The sequence below is a fragment of the Pleurodeles waltl genome, chromosome 3_2 (genome assembly GCF_031143425.1).
Source record: "Pleurodeles waltl isolate 20211129_DDA chromosome 3_2, aPleWal1.hap1.20221129, whole genome shotgun sequence".
Lineage (NCBI taxonomy): Eukaryota > Metazoa > Chordata > Amphibia > Caudata > Salamandridae > Pleurodeles > Pleurodeles waltl.
The window spans coordinates 93,863,759-93,877,131 of NC_090441.1; the positions used below are offsets into that span (position 1 = coordinate 93,863,759).

At 46.0% G+C, this 13,373-nt stretch overlaps 1 protein-coding gene across 1 annotated transcript in view; it reads left to right on the plus strand.

Moving 5' to 3' along the window:
* LOC138286527 (protein spinster homolog 3-like) overlaps positions 1-13,373 on the plus strand; it is a 389,154-nt gene that overhangs the window by 220,422 nt on the left and 155,359 nt on the right. The window contains exon 9 of the mRNA XM_069226888.1: positions 1,395-1,460. Coding sequence (XP_069082989.1) covers positions 1,395-1,460 — 66 coding nt within the window. The remainder of the gene's footprint in view (positions 1-1,394; positions 1,461-13,373) is intronic.

A 13,373-nucleotide genomic window follows, 5' to 3' on the forward strand; every position in this document is an offset into this window, starting at 1 on the left:
GCCATCTGTACTCAACTTCCATACACGGCAGGGTTTGCAAGGGATAATGGTTCAGTCCACTGCAGTCATTTGTTTTCTGATGGCATTATCTGATCATGTGTATATCTATGGTTGGCCAGTCCTTTATTTACAACGTTCCTTTCTTTGCTTCTCTTCTTCTCATTTTAATGTTTCTTTAGAGGATACTATGGGGGTCATTCTGACCCCGGCGGGCGGCGGTCAACGCCCGCCTGGCGGGAACCGCCATTTGTCCGCACCGCGGTCAAAAGACCGCTGGTGCTATTCCTACTTTCCCGCTGGGCCGGCGGGCGCTACCCAAGGTAGCGCCCGCCGGCCCAGCGGGAAAGAGGCCTGCAACACTGAAGCCGGCTCCGAATGGAGCCGGCGGTGTTGCAGGTGTGCGCGACGGGTGCAGTTGCACCCGTCGCGCTTTTCACTGTCTGCACAGCAGACAGTGAAAAGCAGGCTGGGGCCCTGTTAGGGGGCCCCTAGACACCCGTTCCCACCATCCTGTTCCTGGCGGTAAAAACCGCCAGAAACAGGCTGGCGGGAAGGGGGTCAGAATCCCCATGGCGGATTTGGGCAACCGGGGGAAATCTGGCGGGAGACCGCCGGACCCGGTTTTCTGACCGCGGCTTTACCGCCGCGGTCAGAATGGCCCAGGAAGCACCGCCAGCCTGTTGGCGGTGCTTCCGTCGTCCCCGGCCCGCAAGGGTCGGAATGAGGGCCTATATCTGTCCAGGCAGTGCTAACGGGTTGCTTGCCGCTCATTTCATCTGCAGTGCTTTGCATCCCATGTGGCCATTTCCTCTAACCCAGGAGATCATTATGGAACTCTGTTGCTCGTAGTGTATTACGATGTCACAATTTCAAGATGGCAACCATACTGGAACTTTAAATCAGCAACAGGCTACAATACCTTTGCAGAACGGACAACTGCTGCTATGTTTCGTTTCTCTATTGCAAGCATGTTTAGATGGCAGCATGTTTTCTTTTTTCTTCTTGTATTCTTTTAAATTATCTTGCATATGGTGTTGTGTTTGTGTTTTATTGCTGTTGTGTTACAGGGTGAATGAAATAATGAGTCTGTGAATGAATGGATGAATGCAAGTGATAGCGTGTGTGTAGTGACATAGTTAATGCTTAAACACATCAGTCACACAAAAGGCACTTTCATTCGTACGCTAGACGGATTGGCATTGCCAGTGCTTGTTAGTCTATATTTACCTTGCTGGTCGGAGTAAAAGGCCCTCTTGTTGTGGCAGATACTGGCCAGTCCTGACCTCTGCAGCCAGGTGCGCTGCAGCGCCCAGTGAACAAGGCCGCCATGACACAGTGCTGACACTACCTTCTATAAAATGGCAGATCATTAATTGCTGTTTTTCTCTCTGCAGATTTTTATTGCGCTGGGGGAGCTTCTTTTATCGTTGAACTGGGCCATTGTGGCTGACATACTGCTGGTGAGTTTATAGTGTTCTTCCCGCTGCTTTATTGATTTCCTGTGTACACAAAGCCCTTACTGACAGGAAGGCGCCTCGGCCACTTCACAAAGCGCGCCCTGTTTGGGATATCATTGTGTGATTACCTGATACCAGCCCAGTGTCCCTCATGGCTCTGCGGCGCCTTCACGTTTAATATGGGCAGCAGTGTCATACAGATTGTCGAATGAGATTGCACCGTTGCTTTGGAAAAAGAGTCACAACATTTTTGGTTCTGACAAAAAGTCTCGCATGCAGCACGTAGATTTCCTACTTTAAAAGTTTTTATTGGTTTTGGCAATGTTTTGTTTTCCACAGTCAAATTCACGGTTAATAGCCAGTTTGCTGTGGGAGAATCATAGGGGATGCCACTTTTTTTTATAGGGAATATTCACAGCAGCACAATTCTGAGAACGCTTTTTCAAATGATGGATATTTCCAGGTTCAAAACACCACCTAGAACTAGCCATCCTCTTCCTTTTTAGGTTTTGCCTGAGTCAGCGCGCATGCTGGCTTAGAGCCCAATCATTACTTACCATTCCTTACTATTGATTGTCTTCCATGTCGCTCTTCTTTCCTTGCTTCTGATTGATGGGCGGCTCCTGCTCCTTCCTCCCAGGGCTTCTTGTGTTAGTCGCTGCAGTGGAGCATGGACCCAGTACAGCTTCCTTTCTGTGGGTAGTGTTCTTCCACTGGCTGTGAGGTCCTGCAGGTACTCTTTATTTTCTTTCGGACATGTACTCTTAAAGAGTGCATGTCTGCATTCCGCCTCCCGCCCTTCCCTTGTGTTGCTTGACTCCTGTCCATGCTCCTGCTGTCCCTTGTGTTGCTGCTACACCCCTCCTCCCCCGCTCCTCCATTGTGTTTCCTCACCACACTGTCTGTAGTCACTGCTCCCACCCTCCTCCCCTGCCTCTCTTTAGTTGCTTTTGTTTTGTCTGTTTTTGTAGTGTTATATAGCACACACTAGCCCCAGAGGTATTGTATAGCTTTACTTGAGCACCAGTTACATTACACAAGGGCACTTTCAGTTTTTAGGTATAGGGAGATTACATGAGGTCCCACTCTCCTGCTCTTGTTGCTTCAACCATCTTCCCCCACGTCTCCCTTGTGTTGGTTACTCCATGATGTCTGTTGTTGCTGCTACCTCCCTCCACCCTCTTCTCCCTCCTGTGGCTTGCTCTCCCTCACACTTGGAGCTTGGTTTAGGAAAAGTGCTTGAAGTGGTCAATGCTGGCTGCATCATATCAATTTTTTTCCCTTTAAGCCATGTTGCACAGCAGCGCATGCTGTGCAACATAGCTTAAAGAAAAAAGAGACCACCATTTTGAGTGTCTGAAACAAACTTGCCTGCATCCTTAAAATTACAAATAAAATGCTTACATCCCGATACAACATTAACTGTAACCACTCAAACTGCAGCTAGCAATTGTTGACTAGACTTTGGTAACGTCCACTATGTGTTCATCTTCAGGGACTGCACTTTAATACTTGACTGTGTGTGGCTAACTTCAACCAGAAGTTATGTTTACTAGGGGAATAATGAGAATGAGAATGTTCTAAGCTTTGTTAATTTTACTTTAAAATCATATAATGATTGGTGTTTGACATTATCAAAATGATTGTGCACTGTTCTATACTGGTCACCTATGTAAAGTATCATATATTGTTAGACATTGGATCTCTAGTTGGCAGTCAGTTCACTCTCTGTCCAAGTAGGGACCCTCATTCTAGTCAGTGTAAGGGAATCACACCCCTGCTCACCCCCTTGGTAGCTTGGCCCAAACAGTCAGGCTTATCTCAGAGGCAGTGTGTTAAGAATTTGTACCCACACACAGTAACACAGTGAAAACACTTGAAGTGGACACCGCACCAGTTTAGAAGAATAGCCAATATTTATCTACGTAAAACAAGACCAAAATGACAAAACTCCAACACAAGCAAAGATATGACTTATTAAAGATTAAACCCCAATAAAATACTTAGAAACAAAGTAGCTCTAACTGGGGCTATTACGACATTGTGATGGAGTCGTTCCTCACCATCCGATGCCACTCGCGAGGGAGTGTGGTGCCGGTCGCTGAGTCGCATGGACCCCAGGTACAGTGCCTTGGAAACGAGGTAGAGCCAAAGCTGTGGCACAGAGTTGGGGAAGTGAGGCGTAACTGGAGCTAGTGCAACGTCAGTTCAGTACTGCTGTGCAGGAGGTGAGGTGTCAGTTCCTTACTGCTACACAGGGGAGGTGAGGCGTCGGTCCCTTGTGGAGGCAGTGGAGGTGCGGCGGCGGCAGCGAGGCCTTGTTCATCACGATCCGGTGGGGTCGATGAGTATAGCGGTTCAAGATGCGATGGGGAGACCTCACGGGGTTGTGGTCAGACCACGGGGCCACAGGCACCATGGCGAAGTCAGGTGTCACAAACGTCGGTGACACATCACTCAGGACTCACGATAATGTGGAACTTCAGAGGTGCTGCGATGCATCGGGCCCTTGTTTTATGCCAGACTTCCCTCTCAAGGGCCCAGGAACTGGAGTGAGCACCTCTTGGCAAGTCAGGGTCCTCAGCAAGAGAACCCAGGGGCTGGCAGATGAAGCCTTTGATATCCCTGAGACTTCTTAACAGGAGGCAATCTCAGTCCAAGCCCTTGGAGAAACTTCACAAGCAGGATACACAGCAAAGTCCATTCTTTGCCGTCTCCAAAGCAGAAGCAGCAACTGCAGGCCAACCCAGCAAAGCACACACAGCTTTTCAGCACTTCTCCTCTTGATCCAGAAGTGTTCTAAAAGTCTGGGGTTTTGGGTCCATTACTTATGCTCATTTCTGCATTTGAATTAGGCAAACTTCAAGGGAAAGTCTTTGTAGTTCACAAGACCCTGCCTTTCCTGCCCTGGTCTAGGGGTTTTGGAGACTGTACCGTGTAAGGACAGGCACAGCCCTATTCAGGTGCAAGTGTCAGCTCCTTTCATCACTCTAGCCCAGGAAGACCCATCAGGATATACAAGGCACACCTCAGCTCCCTTTGTGTGACTATATAAAGTGAATTCACAAGCAGCCCAACTGTGATCCTGACCCAGATGTGTATTCTACAGCCAGGCAGAGGCACCGAATGGTTAAGCAAGAAAATGGCCACTTTCTAAAAAAAACACCTTCACTGAAAGATGTATTTTAAAATTGTGAGTTCAGAGACCCCAAACTCCATTTCTCTATCTGCTCCCAATTGGAAATTGTGCTTAAGAGATATTTCAAGGCAATCCCCATGTTACCCTATGAGAGAGATAGGCCTTGCACTGGTGAAAACTGAACTGGGCAGTATTTCACTATCAGGACATGTAAAACACACCAGCACATGCCCTACCTTTAAATACACTGCTCAATGCCAATGGGACTACCTTGGGCCCTCCTTAGGGGGGCCTTACATGTACTAAAAGGGAAGGTTTGGGCCTGGCAAGTGAGTGCACTTGTGAGCTCGACATGGCAGTTTAAATCTGCATACACAGACACTGCAATGGCAGATCTGTGACAGGTTTACAGGGCTACTCATGTAGGTGGCACAATCAGTGTTGCAGGCCCACTAGAAGCACTTACCTTTGCAGAGCATGTGTGTGCAGTTCAAACTGCCATTTCGACCTGGCAAAAAAAACCTTCCTTTTTAATACATATAAGTCAGCCCTATGGTAGGCCCTGAACAGGCAAGAGGACAAGGTGCAATATATTTAAAAAGTAGGGCATGTACATAAAAGTATTACCTGACCTGGTAGGGAAAATACTTGCATTCGTTTTCCCTACAGCAAGGCCTATCTCTACCACAGGATAAGATTGGAGTTGCTTTATTACATTTTATAAGCATAGTTTCCAAATGGGAAGCAATAATTCCTTCCAGTGAGATATCTCTGAATCATAGTTTACAATTCTAACTTATGATGAAGTTGGATTTTAAATTGCAATTCCTAAAATGAAACTTTAAAAAAGTTACAATTTTCCTGCCTTAGCCACTTGTGCCTGTAGCCTGTCTCTGGTCACATGACTGGGTGTAGTTAGCAGTTGGGCTTTGTGTATCAGGCTTTGTGGATGGGAGGGAGGAGCTGGACACAGCCTATTTTACACCTGAATAGGCTGTGTCCTGTCCCCACACAAAGGGCTGCATACCCCCTGTAGTTTGTCTGGAGCTGGGGCAGGGAGGGCAGGACACCTGTGCATTTCAAATGCATGTCTTTGAAGTCCCTCCCCACTTCAAAGGTGCTACAGGGCATAAGAACTGGACCTCAGACTACACCACTTCATAACACTTCTCGACCGTTGGATACTCTGCCGGGAAGAAGAACGTCTGGGTTGCTGAAGGACTGCCACTCTTCTGGACTCCTGCTTTGCTGTGCTGACCTGCTGCCCACTTACCTAGGTGAGAAGGACTGGACCTGCATCTCTCTTGAACCCAGAACCCAGAGTCACTCCAAGGGCTAGTTGTCTTGCCTCCTGATCTGAAGGTTCATGGACATAAAAGACTTCAAACCACTTCTTCTTTACCTGGACTCTGCCATCAGTGAGTCTACCCTGCCAAGCTGTGCCACCCCAGTCCTGGATCCTTGGAAGTAGACCTAAGGTGCCTGCCAGAGGAATTGACGCATCCTATCTGCTGAGTGACGCATCCCCAAGCAGAACCGATGCATCTCTTTGGCTGACCGGTGCATCATCAAGACAAACCGATGCATCGCTGCTGCGTGGATTGGACCCATCGCAATAGACTTGCATTGTCATTGCATCTCGGGTTTGATGTATCACCTTCGGAACCACCGCTGTGCAATGCTTCTCTGGAGCAATTCCTTGCATCTCTCTGTGATGACAGCCTCGACGACGAAGCTGGAAGCTATCCATCACAGCCTTACTGCTCATTGGAACCGACGCATCGCCTCGAGTGTGCTACACATCCCCAATACTGGCCTTCACAACGAAAGCACCATCGACAAGATCCTCAATGCCAGTGCATCTGGACCTCAGATTGCAGCCTTGCCATATTTCAGAACTGATGGATTGCCTTGGTTGTGGGACCCATCTTCGACATGGATTCAGACAACGCTCCGCAACCAGGATTTAAGGTACTTTGTTCAGTGGATCTCACTGTGTCCATGTAGGCATCCTGCGCTCCATCGCAATCGGCCTGAACTTGTGGCTTTGTCCAGGTCCTGCATGACCAGATATCCTCAATGGCACTTTTGGCTTCTTGGTGCTATTTTTACTTGAAAATTTAAAATTCAATTTCTCAGGTTCTACCAATTGGATTTTTGTCATTTTGGTCTTGTTTTATTTATTAAAATCTACTCTATTTGTCTAACTCTGTTGGGGGGTCCTCTTGTGGTGCATGTTCACTGTTTTATTGTTTGAAGCAGTGAACAAATACTTTACACATTGCCTCTAAGTTAAGCCTGACTGCTCAGTGCCAACCTACCGAGGATTGAGCACAGGTTAATGTGGGGCTTACTTGTGTTATATCCTGACAAGGATTGTGGTTGCTTCTTGACCAGGGTTCCCACTCCAGTCAACCTACAACCCAATTTCTTACAGAAGGGTCTTGCTGAAATCCACTATCCCAGACTGGTTTTATTCTGTTTGGGCCTCAACAGCGAAATACAACTTCATTTCTTTGGCACAGTGGGCATGAAACCCATATTTAAGCAAATCCATCACAAGAAGGCCATTGGAGTGATAAAAGCAAAAAGGTCATGGTTAAACTGTTTAAAATAATCTCACCCACTGGTAATTAGTCAGGACCACTTTCCAATAACTTGCTGCTTTTTTTGCTCACCGTAACACTCCAGGTAAGGACCTCCCTCAGGCTTGGTCTTGGTCTATTAGTAACAGTCGAGCTAAACTGCTAGACCGGGTCCTCTGTCAATGGAAGACAAAAGACATGACTGTTTTTGGCCTATTTGGGCCTCTTCAGTCAGGTGCAGTTTGGTTCCAGTTGCACAGGGGGCATGGGACCCACATCTGTGGCATGAGGAAAACTACAGAGCCACCTTAAGCAGAAACTTTCGAGGATAGACATTTACGAGTTCCATTAAGAAGAAAATAAGCATGGATAGCAAATCTGTGGAAAGACAAAAACAGTTTGTGAATTACTTCACTTGCCTCTTTATGTACTTTCAGTTGTATCTAGTTTCCAACAATTCTTTGTTGTGCAAGGTGCCAATTAACCTAAAACTTCCAACTATCTGTGAAATATACTTTCAACAGTTTTAGTTACCTATTGGGTTTTCTCATCGCGAGCAACATCAGAAGATGTACAAGCCAGTCCCGGATATATTCCTCAGCAGTACATTGTGAACATGCCTATAGGTGCATAGGTCCAATGTGATGAGCTTAATGTGACTCACCGAACTCTTGCTGAGTTGACTATCATACCTGCAGAACAGGACAAGGGAGAGGCTGGATAGGGAGTTCGGGACAGTAAAGGAACAAATAAGGGTCATTTGGAAGTGCCAGCAAACACTTGTGGACTGCACATGAAACAGAGACCATGTGGTGGCTGAAGCATAGCGCCTTGAAACCACCATTCAAGGAACTATGCTTCAACCACTGTTGTAGTGCGGCTTTACCCTAAGTTGACTATTGGTACTTTGCAGAGTTATACATGGTACCTGGTACCTGGTGTGACTGTGCCAAGCCGGCCAAAGGATATTGGAGGACCATACGACCTGGGACCTTACGAAGGACCAGATGGCCAGAGATAGTAACTTGGATCTGCCAGCAAGAGGTGGCGGGGCCCAAAAGTGGACTGTGATCCCTGCAGGTTGTTTGGAAATGGGTTTGAGGCACGGCTCCTGTATATAGGCATTTCTAAAATTCAACAGTCAATGAGTCCGGCACAATTCGGAGTCAGCAAATGGGACAACCTAGGGCTTGGGGCATCCTAGCTGCCTATAATGGCAGGGTGTGAAACTGCTGAGTCCTGGCTGGGAGCCCAAGCAGTTCTCACTGCTAATATAGCTCAGTGTGAGAGAGTGAGGGACAGGACTGTAACCGGGATAGTAAACTGGGTTTTTGGTCAAGTGGACTGTGGCAAGATGTGTATGTGTGCCTGCACACAAGTAGTCTGTGAGTGCATTTGTGCTTGTATATGTGTTATCTGATTCTATTTGTCCCTCTATGGTAGCCATAATTAGAAGTGCAGGAAAAATGCACCAATAATTCTGCTCCTAGACGTCCTGACTCTAGGCAGATTGTTTTTTCCATGTGCGGGGTTACAAGTAATCGCCTGAGAAATGGAGAATAACCACTGGAATCAGTGTTTCCACACTGATTTCCTCAGGTTTTTCCCTCCTTTTTATGACTTTTTGTTTCTCATTTTGGCTGGTTTGACCTCTGAAATGTTTTTGAGTAAAGAAAAATGGCAGCTCATTTTAAATAGACAACAATACCGCCAGCATTGAAATCACAATTAATCCCAAAATGCTAAGGGGCTGATTTAGATCTTGGCGGAGGGGATACTCCATAACAAACACGATGGATATCCCATCCACTGTATTACAAGTATCGTAGGCTATAATGGAATTGTAATGTGGCAGACGAACAAACCCCTCCGCCAAGATCTAAATCAGTCCCTAAACCTGATTTAGATCTTAACAGTGTTACCGTCATTCCACTCTGTTGCCGGCCTGAAAAGACTGTCTAGTCGTTGATTTTTCGCCCTCTGTATTTAGATGTATTGCGGCTGAGCCGAAGACCGCACCCTTCTTAGCAGTCAGGCAGGTGAGTTCCTGCCGGCCGTACTTAGATGTTACAGTTCCACCGGCGGTTTACTGATGGAGGGAGGACATCGCTGGACCCAGTGGACAGCAGATAATGCCTGGGACCACGGAATACAGAAAGTCTCACACACACACTCCAGCCTTCACATATGCATCCCCCGACATCACACACAACACAAACCAATATCCATTGCCATTCCACCACAGCACAACACGTGCATGCCTCAGACACACATTGAGGTACAGCCATGACACAACATACACACACTAGTGAAACTAAACCTACACATGACACAACCACAACAACTAAACATTCATCTGCACAAACACTTGCACACAAAAGCACAACCACACACATCACAACAATCACCGCCATACAAGAACATGCACCTTAAAATGTTGCACGCAGCACCACAACACACAACACAACATACACAGCAATATCCACGCCATTTGCAAGGGGCACACGTGTTGACACAACCACATCACCCACTACATCTCCCTCCACCTCACCCAGCCAATCACATCCGGCACAGACATACACGTACTGAGTCACACACACAACTCGATGCACAACATGAAAGATACAGGTCGCCATTCAATGTGTACACCGGCACAGTAGAGAAATGCAAATGTATTTGGCAACGAATACTGGCACCATAATCACAGTTGTGTACGATATGTGATGTGTACCAGTGTGTTTCCTTTCATGTGTGATCCATGTGTGTCCCTGACATACGCATCTACATTTTTTAAATTACTGTGACATGTGACATGTATATGTCTGATGTGGTCCCGAGCTCATGTGCAGTAACCCCCCCAACGTACTTAGTCAATGCACGTTGCCTACCTTTGTGTCCAGCGATGAGGGGTTTGTGTTTTCTCCGTTGTCCCTTGGCATCAGCGACGGAGGGTCCTATCCAGTCACGTCCAGTCAGAAACTGAAGTTAAATTGGGAGAAAAGGTGAGTTTTTACCCCTTTCCCTACGATCCACAAAGTCAGAAGTGGAGGTGAGACCTCCACTTTTTGCTTGGCGGGATGGCACATCCAAATCTGCTCAGCGGTTATTGGGGCTGGAGTCCCGCCGTCAGTCACACTTTCCTATGGCACTGTTGCGGCGGATGGGAATGCTTGGCAGAGTCAGCGGGACTTGGGCAGGTTAAAGTCTATAGGACTGCCGACATCCAAATCTGGCGGGTGGACTGTCATGGCTGTGGATGGGTTTTCAGCTGGAAAACCAATGGTGGAACCGTTACAGCCAGCATCTAAATGAGGCCCTAAGTCTGTTGTTTATTTAAATGGTATATATATATATATATATATATATATATATATATATATATATATATATATGCACGTCTGAGTGTTCTGAAATATTTTTTGATTATCTGTGTGTCTGCATATGACTATGTGATAGTGTTTCACAGTGTGTGAGCAGGTGTGTTTCTGTGACTGTATGGTTGCTTGTATGTCTTTGTGCGTTTATACCTGCACTTTTGTGAAGCTGTGTGTGTTTATGGATACTTCTAGGTTTTTTTGTGCATCTGCATGTCAGCATTGGTATATACTGTGCATCTGTGCTCCTGAACATGCATGTCTGCATATAATATCTGTGTGTGCATGTACTATAGATGAGAAAAACAATGGTAGAATTAAATCAGCCTTAATCCTGTTCCAATAGGAATAGTCCAGATTTTTACCCTCAATGTGACAGTGCCCTGCAGCATCCATGTTTGGCTTAGTGGCAAAGTGATGGGTCGAATCTTTGAGTTAATCTGGCAATTACTCCCCCCGATCCGCTCTCACACACATTTTTTTTTATATTATTTCTCTCCAGGCAGGGAGCATCTATGTGCAAATCAGCTCTCATCCCAGTCCAACAGAATATGTCAAGACCGATCTTCCAGGCCAGATCCCCTTTAGACACTAAGCAATCCTATGCTGATTTGTTATCACTGGTCATCATCCGTGATTTGCACCTTGAGTCCTGTGGCACAGTAAGAGCAGGGTCCACCTCTTGGCATTCCCCTCACGCTTAGTGCATTACATGAAAACACAAAACAGAAGCGTGAGGTTCTTGCAAAAGGCTGAGCCTCCGGGCATCCCTAGGGCCACACCCAGTCCAAATGTATTTTTGCTCACTTTGTCACTTTTGGCTGGATCTCTGTTACTCTTCCCACTCGTCCCTTGTGACTTGGGCTCTGCTGGCTCTATATTGTGCTTTCTAATTCTGCATAGGTTGTATGGAAAGCTACAAAATCAATCCCTTTTCTTGAAAAGCGTTTGGATAAAGGCACTGGTGAGTAGCATGTTTTTACCTCTTGAGAACGAGGAACACAAAGCTGAGGAGGCCCATTTTAAGTTCTATTACGGCAGAATAGAGCCATTGCAGCAGAGGTTTCCTATCACGATTAACTTTTTGGGACAGCAATTTAGAATATAATTAGTAATATTTTGATAAGGAAATTGTCTGTTGATTTATTGTTATGGAATTGTAAAGATTTACGAGTTTTATATTTTGGCACTTTGAAGGTAATGGTTTTACGAATATAGTATCCGAAACAAACTTGATTTGAAATTGCAGTGAGCAACCTTAGTAATGTAACGTGTATAGGCTGATAGAGTATGATGCATAGGGTGCACATGAGTGAATGTATAACAGGAACATGTTTCCATGGAAAACATTTGGAGAGGAGATCAGCTGGAGCACAGGGAATTTACTTCTGATCGTTCACACTATAGAAGACACCAACTCATTGACCAATGAATCAATTAAAAGAAAAATCACAGCCACAGAACTACTCCCCACATCCTTCAACAGTTCGGGACTTTAGGTGTGCCGTATCCCATCCTGAGTGCTCATTGCATACCCAAAGGGAGCCCACTACAAGCTCGCTACAGCACAAACAGTATACAAGCTGTAATGTAGAGAGGAGGTTTCTGAGGGGAGGGGGCTAAGAGAGTCAGATAATTTAGCTTTTGGTTTGTTATACAAGACCTTCCTTCTTGTGGAAAATGGTGGTCAGTAGTTCTGTGACCTTATCTCTATAACACGTAAATATGTCCCTTTCTGGGCCAAAAGAAACAACTAATGACCCCTGAATGTCTGCGATTGTGGAGAAGCTCTTGAAAAAGAACATTTGGCTGGAATCTCCTTTGAAATCTAGTCTATAGAAAGGGATTTCAGAGATGAATGATTTACTGAGCAGTTCGTATCCGCTACAGTCTATAGACACCAGATGTTCTGGAAGTGTATTCTTTGTCTAGGATGACCCTAGAAGACATGTTGTCTAGAATGATCCTAGATGGCATGTAGTATCTCTATCTCAATATTCATTGCCTGATCACCTGAATACAAGGATCACTAGGTGATCTTATTTGGCTGGACCCAGAAGTTGATTACTTGTACTGATTAGATCCAGAGTACCTATCCAGCTGAATCCTAGGAATACCAGGTGAATTGAATCACCTGGATCTAGATGCTACTTATTCATCGATGAGGGCCAGACACTAAGAGTCCACCCAACTGAGTCTAAGATGGACTGGAGTGTCTGGACCCAGAATACCAGATCTTGTATTGTTGAGATCCAGATGGTCACTGCTCATCATTAGTATCCAAGAGACAATCGATTAATTAAATTGACTGGATCCAGAAGTCCAGAGCTTTTCCACAGAAGTCAAAGAGACACCCAAAAACGAGTATGAGTATAACCTTGAGGCCTGACAACTGTATATGTGGGTCTTGGAGCATCAGTTGACCTCCGTTCTGCTTATCTAGATCTCCATTGCATGTCCATCTCAGCCAGATGGATATCGGGTGTTCTATATGGGTGATATCTGACAGTCCAGCACTTGAGAACTGAGCCAAGCTGACACCAGGGGGCAATTATTGGTGGTATCCGGAGTCCACAGTACAGCAACTGACCTGTACTACCTCCCTCTGAAAATAACCCTCCAGCATGCCTAAGGTACTTACTTAATTAGATGTATTTTGGATATTTTCAGTGATTTGCTGGGGTGTCCAGGACACATGAGTCCTGTGTGCACAGTACCTGCTCTTTGTAACCCTGTGATTGATGACTGTGGGCAAATAGCTGCCTGCAGTGACTGGAAGTAAGACAAATGAAAAGTGCAGGAGCCCCAGGTACACTTT